Source organism: Muscardinus avellanarius (genome assembly GCF_963383645.1).
Source record: "Muscardinus avellanarius genome assembly, chromosome: 4".
NCBI classification, from domain to species: domain Eukaryota; kingdom Metazoa; phylum Chordata; class Mammalia; order Rodentia; family Gliridae; genus Muscardinus; species Muscardinus avellanarius.
In genome coordinates, this window is record NC_137789.1 from 135,294,047 (window position 1) to 135,319,754 (window position 25,708).

The following is a 25,708-nucleotide window of genomic DNA, read 5'->3' on the forward strand; positions in this document are numbered from 1 at the left end:
ATACCCATGCGCGCGCGCACGTACACACACACACACACACACACACACACACACACGCACGCACCACACACACCAAAAGAAAAAAACTATACACACACCAAAAGAATTATTATTTTTTACATATTTCAGACTCCGACATATACTTTTTGTGTGTGTATGGTACTGGGGATGGAACCCAGGGACATTCTACCTCCAAGCTACACCCCCCAGCCCTATTTTTTATTCTTTATTTTGAAACAAGTCTCACTGAGTTTCAAAGGACCTCACTAAGTAGCTGAAGCTGTCTGTGAACCGCGATCCTCCCATCTCAGCCTCCCAAATGCTGAGATTACAAGCATGCGCCACCGTGGCCAGCTTGACATATATTTTTGACTTTTTTGACAGAAGGGAAACCTGATTCCCATTATTCATGATACACTTACACATAAGATAACTTCAGAATTACCCATACTAATGAAAAAGCAAACCAACTGACTAGGTGTTCAATATTTATTCTTTTTGTCTTTATCTTGAGATATATGGTCAACAAACTGTGTACAAAAGTTACTGGGTTCTTGTGTCACCCGTTTTCAGTGTAATTATATTGTTAATTTGAAATCTAGTTAAATTCATTTATTTTTGTTTGTATTGCATTTTAGTAAGTTTCCTCCATCCTCGATCGTTCTGTGTTTAGCCTATGTGGAAACATTAGCGCCGATCCAGAAGTGAGAACTATATGAAAAGGTATATTCAGGAGAATGTTATCCCACCCCTACAGTTCTTTCCATCTTGTTCCCACTTGCTGCATGTAGGCAGCCGGTTTCAGGTTCCCATTTATCCTTCCCATGTAGCTTCTTTTTTTTAATTAAAAATATCTTTATTGGTGCATTATAGTCATACACTTTTTTTTTTTTTTTTGCAGTACTGGGGATGGAACCCAGAGGCATTCTACCTCTGAGCTACGCCCCCAGACCTATTTTTTTTTATTCTTTATTTTGAACCAGGGATATTTTTCCTCCAAGTTACACCCCCAGCTCTATTTTATTCTTTATTTTTGAAACACAGTCTCACTGAGTTGCAAAGGGCCTCACTAAGTAGCTGAGTCTGTCCGCGAACCGTGATCCTCCTGTCTCAGCCTCCCGAATGCTGGGATGACAAGCGTGCGCCACCACAGCCTGCTGTACTCAGTACCATCTTAATGGAGTACAAAATGATGGAGGCGCACGTGCACACAGCACTCATTTATTCCTTTCCCAATTCCCACCCCATTCCCATGTAGCTTTTTTTGCACAGATAGCAGATCTTCCCTTTTGGCTTCCTCAAAAACATATTTTAACCCGGGCAAGGTGGCACACACTTGTAATCCCAGTCTTTAGTAGGCTGAGACAGGAGAATCATAGGTTTGTGGCCAGCCTCAGCAACATATGAGACCTTATGCAACTTAGTGAGACTGTGTTTCAAAATAAAGAATAAAATAGAGCTGGGGGTATAACTTGGAGGAAAAATATCCCTGGTTCAATCCCCAGTACCATGCAAAAAACAGCATACTATAGAATTATTTTTCTCCTTTTTTTTTTTTTTTTTTGTGTGTGTGTGTGTATGTGTGTGTGTGTGTGTTACTGGGGATGGAACCCAGGGACATTCTACCTCTGAGCTATACCCCCAGTCCTGTTTTATTTTATTTTGAAACAGGGTCTCAGATGCTAAGGATGAACTCGAACCTGCGATCCTCTTGTCTCAGCCTCCCAACTACTGGGATTACAAATGTGCACCATCACACCTGGTTTATTTTGCTGTTTTGTTTTGTTTTGTTATTTTTGGTGGTACTGGGGATGGAACCCAGGGGCCTTCTACCTCCGGGCTACACTCCCAGACCTATTATATATTTTATTTGGAAACAGGGTCTCTTAGGCCAGCTGAGGCTGGCTTCGAACCTGCGTGATCATCCTGTCTCAGCCTCCCAAGCGCGGGGATTACAAGCGTGCGCCACCACGACCAGCTCATATTTTGCTGTTTTTACATAACAGTATCCATATCAGCTTGTAGAGGTCTTCATTTTTTCCTATAACTGTATAGTACTCTTTATTTTTTGTTTTGTTTGTTTTTTGTTTTTTGTGGTACTGGGGTTCCTGGAAGCCCTTCTACCTCTGGGCTACACTCCCAGACCCATTTTATATTTTTTTATTTGGAAACAGGGTCTCTTAAGCCAGCCAGGCTGGCTTCAAACCAGCATGATCCTCCTGTCTCTGCCTCCCAAGCACAGGGATTACAAGTGTGCGCCACCACGCCCAGCCTGTATAGGACTCTTTGAACCACACTGTATTGTTCTATGAATGGGCATTTAGGCGCGTTCCAGTATTTGGCCATTATAAACTCTTAGAAGTGAAAAACATTGATGTAGTTTTGTTAGGTATTGCCAAGTTCCCCTCCATAAACTTTGAACTAATTTGTACCCCCACGAGGACCATATGAGAAGGCCTCTTTTCTTACAACCTTACCAACAGAACGTAGTATACTTTTTTTTTTTTGGGGGGGGGGTCTGGGGATGGAGCCCAGGGGCATTTGACCTCCGAGCTATACCCCCTGCCCTATTTTTTATTCTTTATTTTGAAACAGGGTCTCACCAAGTTGTACAGGGCCTCACCAAGTAGCTGAGGCTGGCTGAGAACCGCGATCCTCCAGTCTCAGCCTTCCAAATGCTGGGATTACAAGCGTGCGCCACCATGTCCAGCTAGTATTATACTTTTTAATTTCTTCCAGGCTGATAGATGAGAACAGTATCTCATTATTATTTTTATTTTGTTTTGTTTTGTTTTTGGTACTGGAGATTGAACCCAGAGGCATTCTACCTCCAAGCCACGCCTCCAACCTGATTTTGTTCCTTATTTGGAAGCGGGGCCTCACTCGGCTGCTGAGAGCCTCCCTAAATCGCCGAGGCTGGCTTGGAGCCTGGGACCCTCCTGTCTCAGCCTCCCAAGTGCTGAGATTATAAACATGCGCCCCCGTGCCTGGGTCCCATTATTGTTTTGATTTGCTTTAATTTGTTCCTCTTATTAGTGAGGTCAAACACCATAGGCTTAGGAGAGAGAAAGAGAATCTGTCATGCATTGCTCAGCCGGGATAAGTTCTGAGAAATGCCTTGTCAGTCTCTCATCGTTTTGTGAACATCATGGAGTATTTGTACACAAACCTAGATGATACGGCCTCCTTCACACTTGGGCCATATGGTACAGCCGATTGCTCTTAGGCTATAAACCTGTATAGCATGTTACTGTACTGAGTGCTATAGTCAGTTGTGTATCTAAACAGAAAAGGCATAGTATGCTAGGTGTGGTGGTGGCGTATGCCTATAATCCAGTACCTGTGAGGCTGAGACAGGTTGAGGACAGCCTCAGCAACTTAGTGAGACCTTCTTTCAAAATAAATTTATTTATTTTATTTTGATGGTACTGGGGGTGGAACTCAGGGGCTTTCTACCTCCAGGCTATACTCCCAGACCTATTTTATATTTTTATTTGGAAACAGGGTCTCACTAAGTTGCTGAGAGCCTCACTAAGTAGCTGAGGCTGGCTTCGAACCTGTGCAATCCTCTTGTCTCAGCCTCCCAAGTGTGGGGATTACAAGCGTGCGCCACCACGCCCGGCCTCAAAATAAAAATTTTTTTTTTTTTTTTTGGTGGTACTGGGGTTCCTGGAAACCCTTCTACCTCCAGGCTACACTCCCAGACCTATTTTATACTTTTAGTATTTGGAAACAGGGTCTCTTAAGCCAGCAAGGCTGGCTTCGAACCTGCACGATCCTCCTGTCTCCACCTCCCAAGCACGGGGATTACAAGTGTGTGCCACCATGCCCAGCAAAATAAATTTTAAAAGGGCTGGAAATGTAACTTGAATGTAGAATGTCCCTGGGTTTAATCCCCAGGACCAGTAGGGGGGAAAAAATTCCTGTAGAAAGAAATTTCCATGGCCCCATTTTCCGCTAGCCAGTATTTTAGCAGCCTTCTATGTTAGGAAAATTTCTCATGCTGACCCAGATCCTGTTTTTCTCAGCACGTGCAAATTTCCTCTCGTGCTTTCCTCTCTCAGAAGACATGACGGACAGCTGCTTCCTCGGAGTGGCTTCATTCTCTAGTCACAGAACCACTTTGGCAAAAGAAGTTCTCACATGAGGAAGTCCAGACCAGGCCAGGCCCCTCCAGGAGATTTTAAAGACCAAATGACCTTGTCACTTGGCTATTGCCTGGGCAGCCTGCTTTGAAAATGAGGCCTCCTGACAGGCCCAGGTTGAATGTTTATCCTGAGGCTGGGCCATTCCAAACTCATGTTTCAGAGTATGGAGGTTACGTCCAGCCAGCCTGGTGGGTGGTAATCAAATGCAGGTGGAGACCATCTGGATGGGCCTGTCACTTCCCTGCAGCCAAGTGAGGGCTGGCTGCCCACCGCAGAGCTGGCCCAGGACGCACCCTGTGTGGAGACAGATGGTGTACACGTGTGTGTGCGCGCAAGGGCACACCCATATATGCGTGCCTGCAGCCCTGATAATGAGGTGGTGCTGTGTGGACACAGATTATTCTGAGACTTCTTTCTCCATCTAAGGATTTTCCCCACTGTGCAACCCAAGATGAACATGTTCCTTTTAGTATGTTTCTTAAGTGTCTGTGGGTAGAAATCATGTATTTTCATTGGCTTAAGATGAAAGCCCAGGAATAATGGTCTAATACATTTTACAAAGCTGCCTATAATTGGTGGCTGCTTGAAATCTTCCTTTCGCCCTAGTGTCCTGTCTTGCAGAGTTTTAGAGTCAGTCTTGCGTCACCCCTGGGTTTCTACCTCTGCCAAACCTGCAGCTCCAGGGAGGCCGCTTTCACAGCCTCAGTTGCACGTCTGTTTCCTCCACCTCTTTGCACTGAACTGACCTCAAAAAGGGCAATTCAGCAAGAAAATGAAGTGGCTAAAGTGGCGTCGTACTGAGCATCGCAGCCTGATCTCCACAATTCTGTGTATGCTCCAAAAGGATTCTGCTTCCCACATTGCTAGTTAACTGGAGAAAATGCAAACCGTGGACACATCCTTAAATTCAATTAGGCTTGATACGATGATTTCTGAAGATTCTTTTTCAGTCCAAAAGAGATTGAACTAGGCCTCTCAGAGGTGATTTTCCCCTCCATGATGCAGGAGGATGGGTTCGCCTAGGCACACAGAGTCAAGGCCAGGATTCTGTCAGTTTCTAAGACATTAGAATCATTCTCTCTAGTCTCCTGCCCTGGCTTCTTGGGGGTGATGGTGGTGAAGGAAAGATGGCATGAGGGATTCCAGGGTTGGGCATCGACTCCATCATTAGCCCTTGAGAATTCTCTCTTCTGATTACCTGCTCAGGAGCTTGGCTAGCTGGGAGCTGTTGGCTGTCATCTTGGTTTATGGTTTGTATTTGTATGCTGGGGAATTTACACGTGTATAGTCATTGTGGCTCATGTTTGTACAAGATATAATTACTGAAAATTATATCATGAGCATATTTTAACCGTTCCTGTGCTGGCAAGCCTTGTGGAGCTTTCAGGAACTCTTCCCTGGATGCTTCCCTTGACTCAAGAGGTGTGGTGCCATACCAACCAATCTCCGCTCTCTGGCCCACACTGCTGCCTTCTCTGACAGCAGTCTATTTCAGGGACTTCCCTGAGACACGAGGCTTCTGAGCATTTTCTAACAGACAGGGAGGCAGGCATTCCAACTTTGGTCACTGTGAGGAGTTGCAGCCACAGAGCCAGCATTCCTCACCATTCGATATCACCTGGAGATGGGAAGGGAGGCAATGTTCCTGCTTCAGTTTGGAGACTGAAGAGTATCCTGGAGTGCTAGGTTTGGGGAGGAGTGGTGCTGATGGATGCTGTCATCGGGATGCTGGTTTTCAGGAAGAATATGGAATCTGCCTTGGGATCGTCCGCAGATGCTCACTTTGGAGGCCAGCCAGCGCAGCCCATGATTGTACCCTCATAGTGTGGAGTGAAGGGGAAGGGCTCTGTCCTCACGGAGGACACTGGAGGACACGGCTGTGGCTCATAGGACATGTATCCTTAGCAAACTAAGTGGGTGCTTATTAACGGCTTTACAGAGTAAAGAACATGAATGAAGAAGAGTTTCAGTAACAGTGCTTCAGGCAACTGGAAAGGAATGTCTAGAGCCACAAAACCTGGAGCTCGTAACTCAGTGCTAGCAGGGGAATCTGACTGGCCAGGCCAAGGTCCTGTACTCGTGCCCCGGCAGGCAGGGGGGAAGCCACGAGCTCGGCTTCCGCACAGGCTGTTGAGGTTCTTCCTTCCTCCCAGGGCTCAGACCCTGGAAATTCTCCTGAATAGAGGGTTTGCATGCTGAGGCCGCCACATAAAACAGAGAACTTTAGTTAGACTTTCAAAACAGCGTTTTTTCCTAAAGTTACTGAACCTAAAAACATTTGCTTTTTAATTTCTTTCAGGTTTACAGGAACAGATGGACCTAGTGGTTTTGGCTTTGAATTGACATTTCGTTTGAAGAGAGAAACTGGGGAGTCTGCTCCCCCAACGTGGCCAGCAGAGCTAATGCAAGGTCTGGCCCGATACGTGTTCCAGTCAGGTAAGAGCCCAGGGGCTGGCTGGTGTGCTGGTCCTTTTGCCATATGTATGAATGGTGTGGGGAACTTGCAGGTATATTTTGATGTCTGTGAAAACCTTTCCTGAGTGGATAGCTACTTGGGCCACAGCAGAGAAGAAAATGTCACCGTGTCCTCCTGTCTGTCACTGTCCTTGACACCCTGTGCTTTGTTGCAGTGTGCTATAATTAGCCTGGTTTCTGTTCCCCACGCCTGGTGGCCTGGCCTTCTGTTACTGGAGCCACAAGCACACATGTTAGTCTTGGCTCCAACTCAGTGAACGGTAGAGGGTGGCGCAGAGGGGGAAGAAACTTCCAGGTGCTCTCTCCCTTACAGGGTGCACGGGGAGCTGGAATCAGGCAGGGCCTGGACAGACTGACATATATTTGGTTCAGGTGATTCATACACCCTCCAGGAATTGTACTTCGCTTCTGCTGTCCTCCAGAGATGGCTGATGTGGATCTTGAAGTGCGTACTTTGTGCTGGGAGCCGCTTACATCCTCCGGTGGGATGAAAGGTCGGAGTGAAGTTTAATGCGTTTCTTGGAGGCTTCCTATCATCTCTTTCTGTGTGCGTAGTGAATTACTCAGGAGCACTTCCCATGGGATCTCAGATGTTGTTTTTCTGGTTGGATAAGTAGCCTTCCGGTGAAAGCTGGTACTTCTTCACAACTCTTTTGCTCCTTGGCTATCACAGCTGAGTGCAGAGGAGCATGCATGTGGGGCTCTCAGGCCTCCTGCATCTGAAGACCTTGTTGCAAACGTGGATTTCTGGGCCCCACGGAGACCTTAGGCCCAGAATCTGTAGGTGGTGATATTTCTAGGTGCTTTTGGTTGCCTCCCAGTTGCAGGGATTACAAGTGTGCGCCACCATGCCCAGTCAATCACTTGTCTTTTGAGAAAGTCTCCTCTTGGAGGTTACAGTGGGTCTTATCTAAGCAGGAGTTTCCAAACCTGGCTACTCATGGGAGCCTGTCAGCATACTGACTCCCATACTTCCTTGCAGGGCTTTGAGTTGGCCATAGGTAGGATATGAGTGTCTCTTTTAAAATTTATATATATATTTATTTATTGGTGCATTATAGTCTAACATATAATGTAGTTCACATGATAGTGGCATACCTGCACTAGCACTTGGTGGTGGTGGAGTGTCTGTTTCTTTCTCTTTTTTGGTACTGGGGATGAAACCCAAGGGCATTCTACCTCCGAGCTGCACCCCTGGGTCGGTCTTTCTTTCTTTCTTTCTTTCTTTCTTTCTTTCTTTCTTTCTTTCTTTCTTTCTTTCTTTCTTTTTCTTTCTTTTTGGTGGTACTGGGGTTCCTGGAAGCCCTTCTACCTCCGGGCTACACTCCCAGACCTACTTTTTTTATATTTTTATTTGGAAACAGGGTTTCTTAAGCCAGCGCGGCTGGCTTCGAACCTGCACGATCCTCCTGTTTCTGCCTCCCAAGCACCGGGATTACAAGCGTGTGCCACCACGCCCGGCTTATTCTTTATTTTGAAACAGGGTCTCACTAAGTTCCAGAAGGCTTGACTAAGTAGCTGAGGCTGTCTGTGAACCTGGATCCTCCTGTCTCAGTCTCCCAAGTACTGGGATTACAAGTGTGCACCACCACGTCTGATTCTGTGTGTGCGTGTATGTGGTACATGGTGATGGAACCCAGGGGCCTTCTACCTCTGAGCTACACTCCCAGACCTATTCTATATTTTATTTGGAAGCAGGGTCTCACTAAGTTGCTGAGACCTTCACTAAGTAGCTGAGGCTGACTTCAAACCTGCAGGATCCTCTTGTCTCAGCCTCCCAAGCGCTGAGATTACAAGTGTGTGTCACCACACCCAGCTGGAGTGTCTGTTTTTTAATCAGCTGCTCAGGGGATTCTGATGCAGCTGGTTTTTTAATTGGTGTATTGGCTCTAAAGGCCTGTTAACCAGGAAGAAGTAACATTTGCAAAGACAGAAAGACAGACTATCTGAAGTCCCAGGAGTCCCAGGCTCACGTAATTTGCTCCCATCCTAGTGTAGTTTGCAGAATCTTTTCCTTTTTCTTTTCTTTTCTTTTTTTTTTTTTAGTACTGAGGATTGAACCCAGGGGTATTCTACCTCTAATCTATACTCCCAGCCCTAATTTTATTTTTATTTATTTATTTATTTATTTATTTTTTGGTGGTATTGCGGATGAAACCCTTCTACCTCCAGGCTACACTCTCAGACCTATTTTATATTTTATTTGGAAACAGGGTCTCTTATGAACCTGCACGACCCTCCTGTCTCCAAGCGTGCACCACCATGCCCAGCTTCCCAGACCTATTTTTTTTTTTTTGGTGGTACTGGGGATGGAGCCCAGGGGCCTTCTACCTCCGGGCTATACTCTCAGACCTATTTTATATTTTATTTGGAAACAGGTCTCTTAAGCCAGCTGAGGCTGGCTTCGAACTTGCGCAATCCTCCTCTCAACCTCCCAAGCACGGGGATTACAAGCATGTGCCAGCACGCCCGGCCTAATTTTCTATTCTTTATTTTGAAACAGGATCTCACTAAGTTGCTGAGAGCCTCGCTAAGTAGCTGAGGCTGGTTGTGAACCTGTAATCCTCCTGTCTCGGATTCTCAAGTACTGGGATTACAAGCGTGCACCACCACGCCTGGCCAGAATCTTTTCATATTATACCAGGAGTCTAGGTCCTGAGCCCTTTGAGTCTCCCTCCTTCTCCTTGATGTACCTAAAGCTGACTCTGACATGGAACTGTTTTGGGGAAGGAGACTTTTCTTGGCATGGAGTGTGATCTGCTATGAACAATGGGGCTTAGACACTAGGAGACCTTTTGCTTGTATAGACAGGCGATTCCTAGCCACAGCTTAAAGTCAGTGCATTCACCTGGGTACTTGCCCAGGTAGATGAAGCCAAGAGAAATGTAAATGTGTGTTACTGGCCACTGTCAAGTGGGAATCAAGCAGGTGAACTTTTGAATTTAGTTCTGAAATAGTTCTAAAATAATCAGTGGGAAAATAGAATTTGATTTACAAGGGTTCATTTCACCCACACAGTAAACATCACTACTCATTATTTTGTACCTAATAAAGTCATGCACGAGCTGAGCGTGGTGGCACATGCTTGTCATCCCAGCGCTTAGGAGACTGAGACAGGAGGATTGCACAGGTTCGAAGCCAGCCTCAGCTACTTAGTGAGGCTCTCAGCAACTTAGACCCTGTTACCAAATAAAGTATAAAATAGGTCTGGGAGTATAGCCTGGAGGTAGAAAAGCCCCTGGGTTCCATCCTCAGTACCACAAAAAAATAAAATCATGCGTGCATGCACATGTATTTTAGTGGGGATTGAACCTACCTCCAAGATAGACCCTCAGATCTTTTAATTATTTATTTAATTTATTATTATTATTATTATTATTATTATTATTATTATTATTATTATTTGCGGGTATGGGGATGGAACCAGGGGCATTCGACCTACAAGCTACACCCTCTGCCCTATTTTTTTATTCTTTAGTAAGTTTGACAGCTGAGGCTGTTCCCATACTGCGGTCCTCTGGTCTCAGCCTCCTGGATGCTGGGATTACAAGCGTGCACCACCAGGCCTGGCTTTTTTTGGTTTTGTTTTTTTTAAAACAGGATCTCTCTAGGTTGCTGAGGTCAGCCTTGGTTGCGTAATCCTCCTGTCTCAGTCCCCCAAGTACTGGGATTTTAGGCATGTACCACCATACCGAGTTTAGTAAGGTCATGGATTCAGGCAAAGATTACCAGTGTCTACTAGGGTAAAATGGTTATTAGGAAACAGGATATTCACAAGGACTCAAAGAATCACTGCACAGATTACTTATGTATTAAGAAGAGGAAAAGAGTAATTTTACAGTAGACAGGATTTTATTTGTTTTGTGGTACTGAAGATCCAACCATGACCTGGGCGTGCTAAATAAGTGCTGTACCACAGAGCTACGCCCTCCACCCTCCAATGGACAGGCCTAAGCAGACATCACTCTAGCCAAATGATCAGACGGCAAAATTAACTGTGACCACATAATTATTATATACCTCCTTATGTGTTGCAGTGCAAAGTATGAAATGTCAACTAAATAGCACCTTTTTTTTTTTTTTTTTTTTTCCCCGGGGTCTGGGGATGGAACCCAGGGGCATTCAACCTCCAAGCTACACCCCTTGCCGTATTTTTTATTCTTTATTTTGAAACTGGGTCTCACTGAGTTGCAGAGGGCCTCACTAAGTAGCTGAGGCTGTCCGCGAACTGCGATCCTCCAGTCTCAGCCTTCCGAATGCTGGGATTACAAGCGTGCACCACCACGCCCGGCTAAATAGCACTTTTTAAAAAATACTGAACCTGAGTCTAACCATGTACAGACAGTCAGACAAATCTAGACTGTGGGACATTTTCTAGAGTAACTGCCCTAAGTCTTAAAAAATGCCGGTGCTATGAAATACATGAAAAGACAAGGGCAGAGGGTTGTCCTAGATTGAAGGAAACATGACAGCTTCAATGTGTTATGTGATCCCTGATTAGATCCCACATGGGGAGGGGTCATTGGCAGGTCAATTAGAAAAATATGACGGTATCCACCGGGTGTGGTGGCGCACGCTTGTAATCCCTGCGCTTGGGAGGCAGAGACAGGAGGATCGCACGGGTTCGAAGCCAGCCTCAGCTACTGAGTGAGGCTCTCAGCAACTTAGTGAGACCCTGTTTCCAAATAAAATAGAAAATAGGTCTGGGAGTATAGCCCGGAGGTAGAAAGCCTCTGGGTTCCACCCCCAGTAACCACCAAAAAATAAATAAATAAATAAATAAAAATATGAATGTAGACTGTATTATACTCTGTTGAAGTTCCTTGGGTATGGTTATTCTTGAGGAACAAAGTCTAAAGTATTTATGGATAAAATGATGTCTGCAGCCGGGAATGGCGGCACATGCTTGTCATCCAGCATTTGTGAGGCTGAGTCCGGAGGATTGCGGTTCTCAGACAGCCTCAGCTACTTAGTGAGGCTCTTTCCAGCTCAGTGAGACCCTGTTTCAAAATAAAGAATAAAAAATAGTTCTGGGAGTGTAGCTCGGAGGTAGAATCCCCCTGGATTCCATCCCCAGAACCGCAAAAATAATTAATTAATTAATTAATTAATTAAAAATGATGTCTACAACTTAAATGTCAAATTAGTTGGCAAAAAATAAAATGTGTGTGTGAGGAAGAAGACAAAGCAAATGTGGCAAAAATTTTTAGCAGCTGGTGAGTCTAGGTAGAGGGTCTTTGGGTACTCACTCATTGTGTTGGCCTAATGCTTTTTTTTTTTTGGCGATACTGGGGATGGAACCCAGACCAGAGGCATTGTACCTCCGAGCTAACCCCCAGCCCTATTTTTTAGTCCTTTTTATGTTTGAAATAGTGTCTCGCTGAGTTGTGAAGGGCCTCACTAAGTAGCTGAGGCTGTTCACGAACCTTGATCCTCCTGTCTCAGCCTCCTCCTGAATGCTGGGATTACAAGCATGGGCCACCACGCCCAGCCAGCCTAACACTTTTATAGGATTGGAATTTTTTTCCCCCTGTGGTTCTGAGGATGTAATCAAGGGGCATTCTATCTCTGAGCTACACCTCTAGCCTTTTTTATTCTTTATTTTGAAATAGGGTCTTGCTAGGTTGTTGAGAGTCTCACCAAGTTGCCGAGGCTGGTCTTGAACCTTCGATCCTTCTGTCTCAGCCTCGCAAGTACTGAGAGTATAGGTGTGTGCCACCATGCCCAGCAGGATCAGAGAGTTTCATGATAAAAGTTGTGACTGTTTCTTGAGTATGTGCTGATGAGTGTGTGCTCAGCAGTCCCTTTGCATCAATGGGACCCTCTTGCAGCAACTGTAGGTTGTGCTTGCAGATCTTGTTAGGAACTTCGGAACAGGGCAGGATGACTGCACTCCTAAAAGTATAATACTTAATTTTCTTTTTTCCAGACTTTCTGTGATATAATTGTGCCATTTAAAAAGGAGATAAATTAGCAGGCGTGGTGGTGCACGCCTGTAATCCCAGAGCTTGGGAGGCTGAGATAGGTGGATCACACAGGTTCTCAGCCAGCCTCAGCTACTTAGTGAGGCACTCCGCAACTTAGTGAGACCCTATTTCCAAATAAAGAATAAAAAAATAGGGCAGGGGGTGTAGCTCGGAGGTCGAACCCCTGGGTTCCATCTCCAGACCCACACACACACAAAAAAAGAATAAATAAATTTACTTTAAATTATTAAATTATTTTTGGAACATGGCAGAGAGTAATAGTAAATTATTTAAATAATGAGAAAATAAGCCAGGCATGCTAGTGCACACTTGTAATCCCAGTATTTGGGAGGCTGAGACAGGAGGATTGCAGGTTCAAGGATAGCCTCAGCAAGTAGTGAGACTCTCATCAACCTAGCTAGACACTGTTTCAAAAACAAAAATAAAATAGGGTTAGGGTTGTAGCTTGGAGGTAGAATGTTCTGAATTCAATCTCTAGTACCAAATAAATAAGAGGAAATAATAGCCAGGTGTGGAGGCACATGCCTGTAATCCCAGTACTTGGGAGGTTGGAGCAGAAGGATCACAGGTTGAAGGCCACCCTTAGCAATGAAGTAGGGGCCCTCAGCAGCACAGCAAGACCCTATCTCAAAATAAAGAATAAAATAGGGTTGGGGGTGTGGCTTGGAAGTAGACTGCCTCTAGGTTCAACCTCTAGTACCCATAAATAAATAAATAATAGGAAAATGATAAAGAAAAGTAAATGGTAAATGGTGATGAGGAGAAGAGCTAGTGCTTACTGTGTATCCCTTATACCCTGCACAGCTGTCAGCATCTTGTTACATGCAGACAGGCTCTGTGAGTCAGGCATGTTCATGGTCACCTATCTAGTAGATACAAAGGCAGGATTTGAACCTGGATAGTGCATAGCTCTTAACGGCACTCACGTCACCAGGATGCCACGCCCCAGGTTCTCAGCTGATACCTAGCCTACTTGGGTCTCAGGCTGCATCGTGAGAGTCCAGCGCCGTGCACAGGAGGGATCGGTACCGGCTCACGTGGCCTCTGTCTCCATGATGCCTACTTACTGTTAGATGTACTGCTGGTGCTCAATACAGTGACCTTCTGGAGCATTTGGAAGACAGACGGGGCCAAATTTTTTCATAATATTTCCAAAATACCCTTAAATCTTATATCTATTCTTTTATCTTTTATCTTTTTAAAAATTTTTTCTATTCCTTTTTCCTGATGGTACAGATTGAGTTTAGGGCCTCACACATGCTAGGCAAACACTCCACCTCTGGGCCACATCCTCAGCCCTTTGTGTATTATTTTATTATTTGTTTTCTTTGTTTTGTTTGTGTTGTAGTGCTAGAAATTGAATCAGGGACATTCTACCTCCAAGACACTCCCAGTCTCATTTTTTTTTTTTTTTTTTTTTTTTTTGTGGTACTGGGGTTCCTGGAAGCCCTTCTACTTCCGGGCTACACTCCCAGACCTATTTTTACATTTTTATTTGGAAACAGGGTCTCCTAAGCCAGCGCGCGCGGCTGGCTTCGAACCTGCGTGATCCTCCTGTCTCTGCCTCCCAAGTGCGGGGATTACAAGCTTGCGCCACCACGCCAGGCCCAGTCTCATTTTTTTAAATTATTTTTTATTTTGTAACAAAGTCTCACTAAGTTGCTAAGGGCCTCACTAAACTCACTGCTGAGTGTGGTAGTGAACCTGCTATCCTCCAGGCTCAGTCTCCCAAGTACTGGGATTACAAGTGTGCACCACCATGCATGGCTTTTTTTTTTTTTTTTTTTAATGTGGTACTGGGGATTGAAACCAGGAGCATTCTACATCTAAGCTATACCCTCAACCCTATATTTTTAATTCATTCTTTATTTTGAAACAGGATCTTACTGGGTTATAGAGGGTTTCTGTCTCAACCTCCCAAGTACTGAGATTACAAGCATGGGCCACCATGTCTAGCTTTCTTTCTTTCTTTCTTTCTTTCTTTATTTATTTATTTATTTATTTATTTATTTATTTATGGGTGCGGGGATGGACCTCCAAGCTAAACCCCCTGCCCTATTTTTCTTTTTTTTTTTTTTTTTTTTTTGGTGGTACTGGGGATGGAACCCTTCTACCTCTGGTCTACACTCCCAGACCTATTTTTATATTTTATTTGGATACAAGGTCTCTTTAGCCAGTGAGGCTGGCTTCGAACTTGCGGGATCCTCCTGTCTCTACCTCCTAAGTGCAGGGATTACAAGCCTGGGCCACCATGCCTGGCCCCCCTGCTCTATTTTGTATTCTTTTGTGTGTGTGTGTGTGTGTGTGTGTGTGTGTGTGTGTGTGTGTGTGGTACTGGGGTTAAAACCTTTTAAGAGGCTTTCTACCTCCGGGCTATACTCCCAGACCTATTTTATATTTTTAAATATTTATTTATTTATTTATTTATTTATTTATTTATTTATTTTTGGTGGTACTGGGAGTGGAACCCAGGGACTTTTCTACCTCTGGGCTATACTCCCAGACTTATTTTATACTTTGGAAACAGGGTTGCTGAGAGCCTCACTAAGTAGCTGAGGCTGGCTTCAAACCTATGCGATCCTCCTGTCTCAGCCTCCTAAGCACAGGAATTACAAGCGTGCCGGCCTTGTAGTCTTTATTTTGAAACAGGGTCTCACTTAATTTGTGGAGGACCTCACTAAGTAGCTGAGGCTGTCCACAAACCGTGATCCTCTGGTCTCAGCCTCCCAAATGCAGTGATTACAAGTGTGCGCCACCATGCTCGGCTTGCTTTATTTTAAGACAGTGTCTCACTAAGTTGTCCACGCTGGCTTTGAACTTGTGATCCTCCTGCCTACGTCTCCCTAGTAGCTGGGACTGCAAGTGTGCAGCACATCATCTTTTAGTTTTTTTATTTGTGAAAATGTGTATGGTTTACTCACACATAACTGTGCAGTTTGATGAGTTTTCAGAATCTGGACATGCCTGTGTAACCAGCACCCAAATCAGGAAAAAGACAAACTTTCCAGAACTTCTTTGTGTCCCTCTCAGTCACTGTCCTTCCCCTATTCTGACTTCTGACAGCATCATCCTTTCTATTTCTACCTGTTTTGCTGCATAATGCAGGTCCTCAACACCGTGTGCCTGAACTTGCTGCTAATAACCCAAGTAGGTCCCATCTCCACTCCTCCCCCATGTATGTCTTCATCCGGCACAAAATTGCCAGATCAAGGGAGCAGCACTGGCCCTCTGCAACTCAGGGAGACATTGTTTCAGAATAAAGAATAAAATATAGGGCTGGGGTGTAGCTTGGAGGTAGAATGCCCCTGGGTTCTATCCCCAGTACAGCAAAACAAACAAACAAACAAACAAACAAACAAACAAACAACTAATAAAAAAACAACTAAGAATAAAGAAGGCGTGTACTGGCTGGGCGTGGTGGCACACGCTTGTAATCCCAGCATTTGAGAGGCTGAGACTGGAGGATCTCGGTTTGTGGCCAGCCTCAGCTACTTAGTGAGGCCCTTTGCAACTCAGTGAAACCCTCTTTCAAAAAAAAAAATAAATAAATAAATAAATAAAAATAAAAATAAATATATTAAGCCAGGTGTAGTGGTGCACGGTTGGAATCCCAGTGCTTGGGAGGCTGAGACAGGAGGATCGAAGCCAGCCTCAGCTACGTAATGAGGCTCTCAGCAACTTAATGAGACCCTATTTCCAAATAAAGTATAAAAAAGATCTGGGAGTAGAGCCTGGAGATAGAGAAGCTCCTTGGATCCATCCTAGTACCACTAAATAAGTAAATAAATAAATAATATAGGGCTGGGGGTTTAGGTTGAGGGTAGAATGCCCCTGGGTTTCATCCTCAGTACCACAAAATAAAAAAGAGAGAGAGTAAAGAAGGCATGTTCTTTATTTTATATTTATTTATTTATTTATTTATTTGTTTGTTTTTGTGGGTCTGGGGATGGAACCCAGGGGCATTCAACATTTGAGATAAACCCCCTGCCCTGTTTTTTTACTCTTTATTTTGAAACAGGTCTCACTAAGTAGCGGAGGTCCTCACTAAGTAGCTGAGGCTGTCTGTGAGCCGCGATCCTCTGGTCTCAGCCTCCCAAAGGCTGGGATTACAAGCGTGCGCCACCACACCCATCTAGGCGTGTACCTTATATTTTGTTTGTTTAGGTCAGTGACTATAAAGACATATCTAATAGCAAGACCCTATTAGGAAACGCCTTTCTTGTCCCCAAATCGGAGGCTTGCCTCGCTGACATAACATCTGGTGCCATTATCTAGCTTCGACACAGAGAATCAGTAAGAGCAGCACAGAGTTACTCAACAAAAAACCAAATTCAGTTCAGATATGGTTTCTTGGTCTTATGTAGTTAATTTATATAGTTGCCTCAGAAGTCAAACCCTATTCTAAATGCAGTAGAGTTTGTGCAGTTTGCTGGGACCCTGTTGTAAATCCTTGAATAAATAAAGGGTCTTTTTATAGTGTGGATGTTTGCTTCTTACTGTAGATGTTTTATAAGATTGGGCTTAGGCCTATCGGGTTTTCTCAGCAGAGCTCACTCAAGTGATGCTGGAGGGAACCTCCTATGACCACAGGCACTGCTTGCCCTGTGTGCTTACACTCTACAAGGGCTACACATATGCCTGTCGCACAGAACATGTGTATTTTGTGCCTGATGTGTATGAGGTATGCCTACATATGTAAATGGCCTCAGACTTCTGTCTTTTGGCCTTGCCTTACTTGTGCTGTCCACTCTAAGCCCAGTAACTATGTGGAGTGCTCCGCCACCCTCCATTTGCATGTGAAGACATGCTAAGCATTATAATCAAGTCAGTGGAGCGTTGAGACCTGATTTTCCAGATCTAAATAGCGTCCACAGTTTTACTATCTCGGCTTGGAAATAGCATCAGGGCATAGACAGGCAAAAGAAAGAGGAGTGTGCCCATACCCAGCTATGGGGGCGTGCAAGGCAGCCTCCGAAGCTAGTTCTGAAGAATGACTCAGGCTCTGTAACAGCCCTGTCCTCTCAGAAGACAGTGCTACCCTTTGGTGGGTTTGCTCCAAGGGGAGACCCTAGGCTGGAAAGAAAAGGAAGTAGAAGCCAGGCATGGTGGTGCACGCCTATAACCCCAGTACTTGGGAGGCTGAGATGGAAGGGTCAAAGGTTCAAGGACAGTTTCAGCAAGTATAAGACTCATCAACCTAGTGAGACCCTGTTTTAAAATAAAAATAAAATAGGGCTGTGATATAGCTCAGAGGTAGAATGCCCCTGGATTCAATCCCCAGTGCAGAAAGAAAGAAAGAAAGAAAGAAAGAAAGAAAGAAAGAAAGAAAGAAAGAAAGACACAGTATAGATCGTCCCAAGGAGGTGAAGGCTTCCAGATGTGGGGGTGGATATGCCAGGGTTTTAGTTAGGATTCTTCTAGTTATAAGAACATGACAGAAGGTAAACTCAAACTATGTTAAAAAACAAACAGATTTTCTTGATTCAGGTACCTGGGACGTTTGGAGTTTCAGATGGCTCAATCTGTTTGCTCAGTGGCCACAGGGCTGACTCTGTGTGTTGGGTCCTGTATTGTGGACTGGCTCCTCCCGTGCCAGGATGAAGGGAATGCCACCATTCTTGGTTTCAGGTTCTCTCAGTTTGCAGCCTAATAGGCAGAAGGCTGTGTTCTTCCAACCTTCCCACATCAATCCCAGGGAAGGACGTAAGTTAGTTTTACCTGATCCTTTGACTGTCTGTTGGTGGCACTAGTCCAGATGGAGCACCAAGATTTGTGCTTAAGCCAGGTGTGGTGGCACACGCTTGTAATCTCAGTACTTGGGAGGCTGAGACAGAAGGATCACAGCTTCGAGGCCAGCCTCACCTACTTAGTGAGGACTTCTGCAAGTTAGTGAAACCTTGTTTCAAATAAAGAATAAAAAATAGGACTGGGGGTATAGCTTGGAGGTAGAATGCCCCTGGGTTCAACCCCAGTACTGCAAAAAACAGGAAAAAAAAAAAAAAGATTTGTGCTTAAGGTCCTGGAGTAGGAGCAATGTCCCTAAAGCAAAGGGTAACTACTGAAAGAAAAAGAATAGATGTGGCTGTGGGTAGCACAGTTGCTCCACAGAGCTGTAGGGAAATCTCTTACCTCAGCGAGGGTGGTATCCAGTCACAGTTGGACATCCAGTCTTTAGAGGAGGTGTGGCCGAAGTGGGCACCTCTGTTCTGTCATCTTGTCTCTACTGGGCTTGTGCTGGTAGTTGTTCTGGAACTGAACCCAGGGCCTCATGCATGCTCGGCAGGTGCTGTGCCGCTGCGCTCAACCTCCAGCTCCACTGGGACGCTTTTGACTGCAGTCAAGACACCCTGACCGGAATGTCCTCTTAAGGGCCTATGGCACCCAGCAAGTCATCTGAAAGGGGCAGTTCCAGGGCTGATTGTCTCCCGTTCAGTGGTATGTGATAGGGTCAAGGACCGAGTCCTTTCTAATTTTCTGCTCTGCCTTCCTCAGCACTTTGGCTTATCTTTTTAAACTGGTTCTCATGTTCCAAAGATGGCCGCCATGACCTTAGGAATCACACTTGAGCCGATAAACAGAGAGGGACACATTTCTGTCCCCTGTTAATCAAATTAAAGGTCAACCCTCAGGTCACATTGCTTTCCTCATTGACGTCGCCTTGCGTCCACTGGCTAGAATTAGGTCAGGAGAGACAGCCCTGTTGACTGGGACATGGCCAAGAAAAGAAGAAGTACAAAATTGGAGTCCTCTTTCTGTGTGTGTGGTATGGGGATTGAACTCAGGGTGCTCTGCCTCTGAGATGTACCCATCCCTCTTTTTTTTTGAACTGGAGATTGAACCCAGGGCATTCTATGCCTCCAGCCCTATTTTATTTTATTTTATTTTTTTATTTTTTGGTGCTGGGGATTGAACCCAGGGGCATTCTACCTCTAAGCGACACTCCCAGCCCGATTTCTTCTTCTTTTTTTTCTTTTCTTTTTCCTTTTTCAGTACTGGTGGTGGAACCCAGGGGCATTGTACCTCTGAGCTACACCCCCAACCCTATTATTTATTTATTTTTGTGGTACTAGAGGTGGAACCCAGGGGCTTTTCTACCTCTGGACTATACTCTCAGATCTATTTTATACTTTATTTGGAAACAGGATCTCACTAAGTTGCTGAGAGCCTCACTCAGTAGCTGAGGCTGGCTTCGAACCTATGTAATCCTCCTGTTTCAGCCTCCCAGACCACCACGCCTCAGTTATTTTTTATTTATTTTATTTTGAAACAGTCTCATGAAATTGTGGAGGGCCTTACTAAGTAGCTGGGGCTGGCTGCAAACCTGCAATTCTCCTGTCTCACCCTCAAGTACCAGGGTTACAAGCATATGCCACCATGCCCGGCTTAAGATTGGGGCTCTTTTAGTAAGGAGAGTGCTATAGCTTGGTTGTGGTTTTTCCCCAAAGGTGCATAGGCCAAAAGCTTGGTCCCAGTGCAGCAGTGTGGAGGTGGTAGAAACTTTCATGCTATCTGGCAGGACTTCTAGCTCTTGAGGGACTAGATGAGTCCTTGCAATAGAAGGCTACTGTAAGGCAAGGCCACGCCACACCTGCACCCTGGCCCCTTCAGCTCATGGTCAGTCCCCTCTCTTCTTCTCTGCCATCTTGTGACAAAGCCGGGGCCCTCACTAGGATGCTGGCACCCTGCTGTTGGGACCCTCCAGCTGCCAGAATCAAGAGTCGAGTAAACCTTTTCACTTCGTAGATTATCCATTCTCCTATACGAGGGATTTTGCAATCGCAACACAAAGCTGACAGAGGCAGAGGGGGATAGCCATCACATAGGCAAAACGGTATCTGCCACTCCCACTGCCTGGGATCAAAGGAACCTTTGCAAGACCAAGACACTGGGCCAGTATAATAGTATTATGTGGGAAAAGAATGTTTCGGTTCTGAAGATAAGGTAGCTGTCATTTCACCTGCTCCAGCAGACTTAGAGCCAGATCTAGCATCTGGCGCAGATCATTCGGAGGTTCGTTTCTACAGTGAGCACATTACACCATTAGACACTTAAACATCTGGCTTTCCCGCTTTGCAGCCAGCTTCTCTTCCCTTTTCCCTTTTAATTTTATGATCCACTTATTCTTTCTTCTCCTATTATCAGTGACTGTTCCCTTGCCCCTGCCCTCTGGGTTTCATTAGAAAGAAACCATCCCTCAACTCAACAGGGCTTGATTTCTGAACTGTGTCTTAGCATGCTTTAGAATTTTGCTGGAGAGGCTGTCTGTTCGCAGTCCTGCCGTGGTAGGCCTTAACCACAAATTCCAAGGCACTAAGGTTTTTAAAAGGAGAAGCACAGCCCCCTCTCCTTGTAACTGACACTGGGAATCCAAGTGCCTTCGCTTACTGCTGTTTATGGCAACCTCAGGACATGTGCTGAGTCAGCTCAATTTGTGACTTAGGCCTAAGCGAAGCTGATGGCCCCCTGTGAGCAGGGAACTCTCCTGAGCTGCCAGAGCTCATGGTTGACTGAACTGTGGCGTTGACAGATTATCAGCACAGAGATAGCTTATGTTTTCTTTCTTTTCCTCTGTTTAGAAAAGAAATATTTGCTCATTATAAAAACTGAAACAAATATATCATACTGAAAATGAAAATCCTATAAATTCATTCTTCCAATGAGAAAACTTTGGTGTTGTTAGCCCCAGATTTTCTTTTTTCTTTTTTCTTTATTGCGGCACAGGGGATTGAACCCAGGGCATGCTACCTCTGAGCTACACCCCCAGCCCTATTTGTGTGTGTGTGTGGGGGGGTGCTAGGGATGGAACCCAGGGGCATGCTACCTCTGAGCTACACCCCCAGCCCTATTTTTTATTCTTTATTTGGAAACAGGGTCTCACTGAGTTGCAAAAGGCCTCACTCACTAAGTAGCTGAGGCTGTCCGAGAACCGTTATCCTCCTGTCCCAGCCTCCCAAATGCTGGGATTACAAGCATGTGCCACCACACCCAGCTCCAAGCCCTGTTATTATTATTATTATTATTATTATTATTATTATTATTATTCATTTTGTGCGTGCGTGTGTGGTGTGTGTGTGTGTGTGTGTTACTGAGGGTGGAACCCAGGGGCTTTTCTACCTCCAGGCTATACTCCCAGACCTATTTTCTATTTTATTTGGAAACAGGGTCTCACTAAGTTGCTGAGAGCCTCACTAAGTGGCTGAGGTTGGCTTTGAACCTGTGCGATCCTCCTGTCTCAGCCTCCCAAGTGCGGGGATTACAAGCGTGCACCACCACACCCGGCTCAAAATAGTGTGTATATATATATATATATATATATATATATATATTTTGGTGGTACTGGGGTTCCTGGAAGCCCTCCTTCCTCCGGGCTACACTCCCAGACCTATTTTATATTTTTTGAAACAGGGTCTCTTACGCCAGCACGGCTGGCTTCGAACCTGCGTGATCCTCCTGTCTCCGCCTCCCAAGCGCGGGGATTACAAGCGTGCGCCACCACGCCCGGCCAAAATAGTGTATATTTTTATGGTAACAAAATACTGTATTGAGTCCTTAAGAATTGTTCCCCCCCCCCTTTTTTTTTTGCAGTATTGGGGGTGGAAGCCAGGGACATTCTGCCTCTGAGCAACACCCTCAAGCCCTATTTTTTATTCTTTATTTTGAAACAGGGTCTCACTGAGTTGCAAAGGGCTGTCCGTGAACCGCGATCCTGTCTCAGCCTCTCAAATGCTGGGATTACAAGCGTGTGCCACAATGCCGGGTTATTTCCCTCTCTCAGATAAGTTGGCCTGAGAGAGATGGGCTAATACATGGTAAAAAGCACACACATGGTGTTTGGGAGGAGAAGCAGGCGCTTGCACCATGTATCATACAGTTTTTTTTGGTTTTTGTTTTCTTGTAGTACTGGGGAATGAGTCCAGGGGCCTTTTACCTTCAAGCTATGTCTCAGACCTATTTTATTTTTACTTGTAAACAGTCTCACCAGGTTGATGAGAGTCTCACTACTTGCTGAGGCTGTCCTCAAACATGCGATCCTCCTGTCTTAGCCTTCCAAGTACTGCAATTACAGGTGTGCACCACCACGCCCGGTTTTATCATACAGTTTAGACTCAGCACAGGAGCCCACTCAGGCTTCTTTCTGTCTCTGAAATGGGAAAGTGAGGGAGCATAGCCAGCATACGAAGGGCACCCTCTTCTCTCTCGGGGGTTAGTAGTCTCCCATCATGCACCACAGGGCCTTCTTCCCACCTGCAGGAGGTAGGTCAGCTCTCCTTCCTCCTGCTTCCTGCAGGTGACAAAGGATGGCGGGAAGACTGAGTGAGACCTTGCGTCGGCCCAGGTCAGACACTGCTGGACTGAGCTGAGCTTCTCTGCAGCTTGCCTGGCTTCTCCCTGGTGCCCCAGTGTGTGCAGGGTGTTTGGAGGGAGGCACTCCGTGGTGAGTGAGGGGCCACAGAGCCGTGTTTCCTGGTCTGGATAAGCTGCTCGCTGCCCCAGTTGGCTGACTAAAGCCACGTGGAGCTGCCTGGTGGGATCAATAGCATTCTCCACGCTCTTGCTCTTTTTTATTTTCCTGACATTTTCCTTCCCTTGGCCTGATATATTATATCCTCTTTTCTGGTTGCTGTGGATCTGTAAAATATTGTCCCTTTCATCTGTTAGAAATACTGACCCACGGCAAGGCAAAACAGCACTGTTTATCTGCTCTCTCCCAAGTTTTTAGATTAATGGTTAAAAGATTATTTTCCTCTCCATGAAAGAAAAACAGGTCAGTCCTGCCCATACCTGTAATCTCAGTACCTGGGAGGCTGAGACAGGAGGATTACAGGTTCGCAGCCAGCCTCAGCAATTTAGTAAGGCCCTCCACAACATAGTGAGACCTTGTTTCAAAATGAAAGCAGGGCATAGAGTGTAGCTCAGAGCAGAATCCCCCGAGTTCAATCGTGTGTGTGTGTGTGTTTGTGTGTGTGTGTGTGTGTGTGTGTGTGTGTGTGTGTGTGTGTGTGTATTTCTTTCTCCCTCTCTCTCTCCCTCCCCCCACCACACTATTATTATTGTTATTTTTGTGTGTGGTGCTGGGGATGGAACCCAGGGGCCTTCTACCTCCAGGCTACACTCCCAGACCTATTTTTCTATTTTATTTGGAAACAGGGTCTCACTAAGTTGCTGAGAGCCTCACTCAGTAGCTGAGGCTGATTTTGAACCTGCGCGATCCTCCTTTCTCAGCCTCCCAAGCACGGGGATTACAAGTGTACGGCACTACACCCAGCCTATTTTTTATTCTTTATATCGAAACAGGGTCTCACTAAGTTATGGAGGGCCTCACTGAGTAGCTGAGGCTGGCTGGGAACCTGCGATCCTCCTGGCTCAGCCTCCTGAGTATTGGTAAATCTAAGCACTTTAGGAAAGACAGAAGAAGAGAAGTTGGCAAGTGAAAAGCAGGATTTGGCCTGATTACCACCTGTTTTTGTAAATAAAATTCCACAAGAGCATAACCACAACCACAGGGATTATTATTATTGTGCTTTTGTGCTCCAACAGCAGAGTTGAAGAGTTATAATAAGAACTATATGAAAAAGAACCCTTGTGGAGTTAGGGTGTGACTCAGTCTTGCCTAGCTTGTGCTAGGCAAGAAAACTTAAAAAAAGAAGAAAAAACTATATGGCCCTTGAAGTCCAAAATATTTGATATCTAGTCTCTAACCAAAATGTCTGGCAACTTCTGACTTGGAAAATACTTTCCACTTCTGAATAATGACCAAGTGCAGAGGTGGCCATCACTTGAACGGGCTGCCTGGGCGCGTCTTGTGCCCTCGTGCCTCAGCTCATGGTAAAAGAATCACAGTGCATCTTCTGCTGAGCTGCAGCAAGACTTAGGGCAATCAGCAATATAGCAAGGCCCTCCCCAACATAGTGAGACCTTGGTTCACAATGAAAACTTTGGCTTCCCTCGGTCTGTATCTTACTTGGAGAACCGCATGGAATGCTTTAGTAGAAAGAGACTGTTTGATACAGACATTAGGATGGGATGATTTACCCTCAGACTAGGTAGGTCTCTCATCTCTGGCCCTCCATAGAGTCTTAATTAGTTGGCTTTCAGTGGCATGTGTCTCCTTTGGCTCTAGCACCTGCATTTTGGAGACATGTCCTGCAGGGGGCAGTAAAGGCCACGGGGGAGCTGAGCAGAGCCGCTAGCCTTAGGACACTAGACCCAGCATCTCTGCAGGAGGTAAAACCCGAACTGCTCCTGAAAAATGTTCAGTGAAAAGGACTGGAGAAGAGCGAGGCTGAGAGCAGGAGCCGGAGTGGCAGGCTGCCTGGATCCAAGTCTCAGTTTAGCCACGCACTCTTAGGTGAATGCAGAAGAACGTCTCCAAGACATGGCTACTCCATCTGTAAAGCTGTGTCTATGTTTATGATATATATTCAGTGCTCCTCATGGAGTGCCTGGTGTTATGGATAGAAGCAATTAATGTTACTCATCTTGTTTTCTAAGAAACCTTTTTTTTTTTTTTTTTTTTTGCGTGGCCCTTGGGATTGAACTCAGGGCTACTCTACCACTGTGCTACATCTCCCTCTCTCTCAAGCTGGAGGCCTGTGGGCTCAGTAGACTTTAGGTTCCCCTAAATGTACTTCCTGAGCTCACCATTGGTCCCTACTGCATCCCTTCCTTACAAGGACTCTGCCATAAGCACGAGAGTCTCATCACTGATGATTTATCCTTACCTCTTCCTACAGTCAGAGCGCTCAGGACTGGTTATCTGCAACCCTCTTCCTTCACTAGAGTGGCAGGGGGCTCTGGAAGTACCTGGAGCAGGTGTGTAGACATAAGCTCAGAAGTAAGGACCTGCTTTGCTGCATCTCTGACTGGGTGCAGCTCCTCCTGGGTGCCACATCCTACAAGAGATATTTCAAATCAGAGCAAATACAGAGAAAGATGGCTTTGAAGACTGGCAAAACCTCTCTAAACTGTGGTCTATTAGGAATTGTTAAAGAGGTGAGAAAACTGGAGACATCTCAGTTTGAAGAAAAGATGAATGAAATACAGAGGGGATTAAACTATGACTCACAACAGGTGCTTAGAAATATTTAAGGTTTTATC

The 25,708-nt window shown here is 45.4% G+C and overlaps 1 protein-coding gene across 2 annotated transcripts in view; it reads left to right on the plus strand.

Annotated features, from left to right (window-relative positions):
• The window catches only part of SUFU (SUFU negative regulator of hedgehog signaling), a gene marked incomplete at both ends in the record, with an annotated part of 116,453 nt that overhangs the window by 28,118 nt on the left and 62,627 nt on the right, over window positions 1–25,708 (plus strand). For both annotated transcript variants that reach the window (XM_080693617.1, XM_080693618.1), the window contains one exon: window positions 6,448–6,584. In XM_080693617.1, the coding sequence (XP_080549743.1) occupies window positions 6,448–6,584 (137 nt within the window). The remainder of the gene's footprint in view (window positions 1–6,447; window positions 6,585–25,708) is intronic.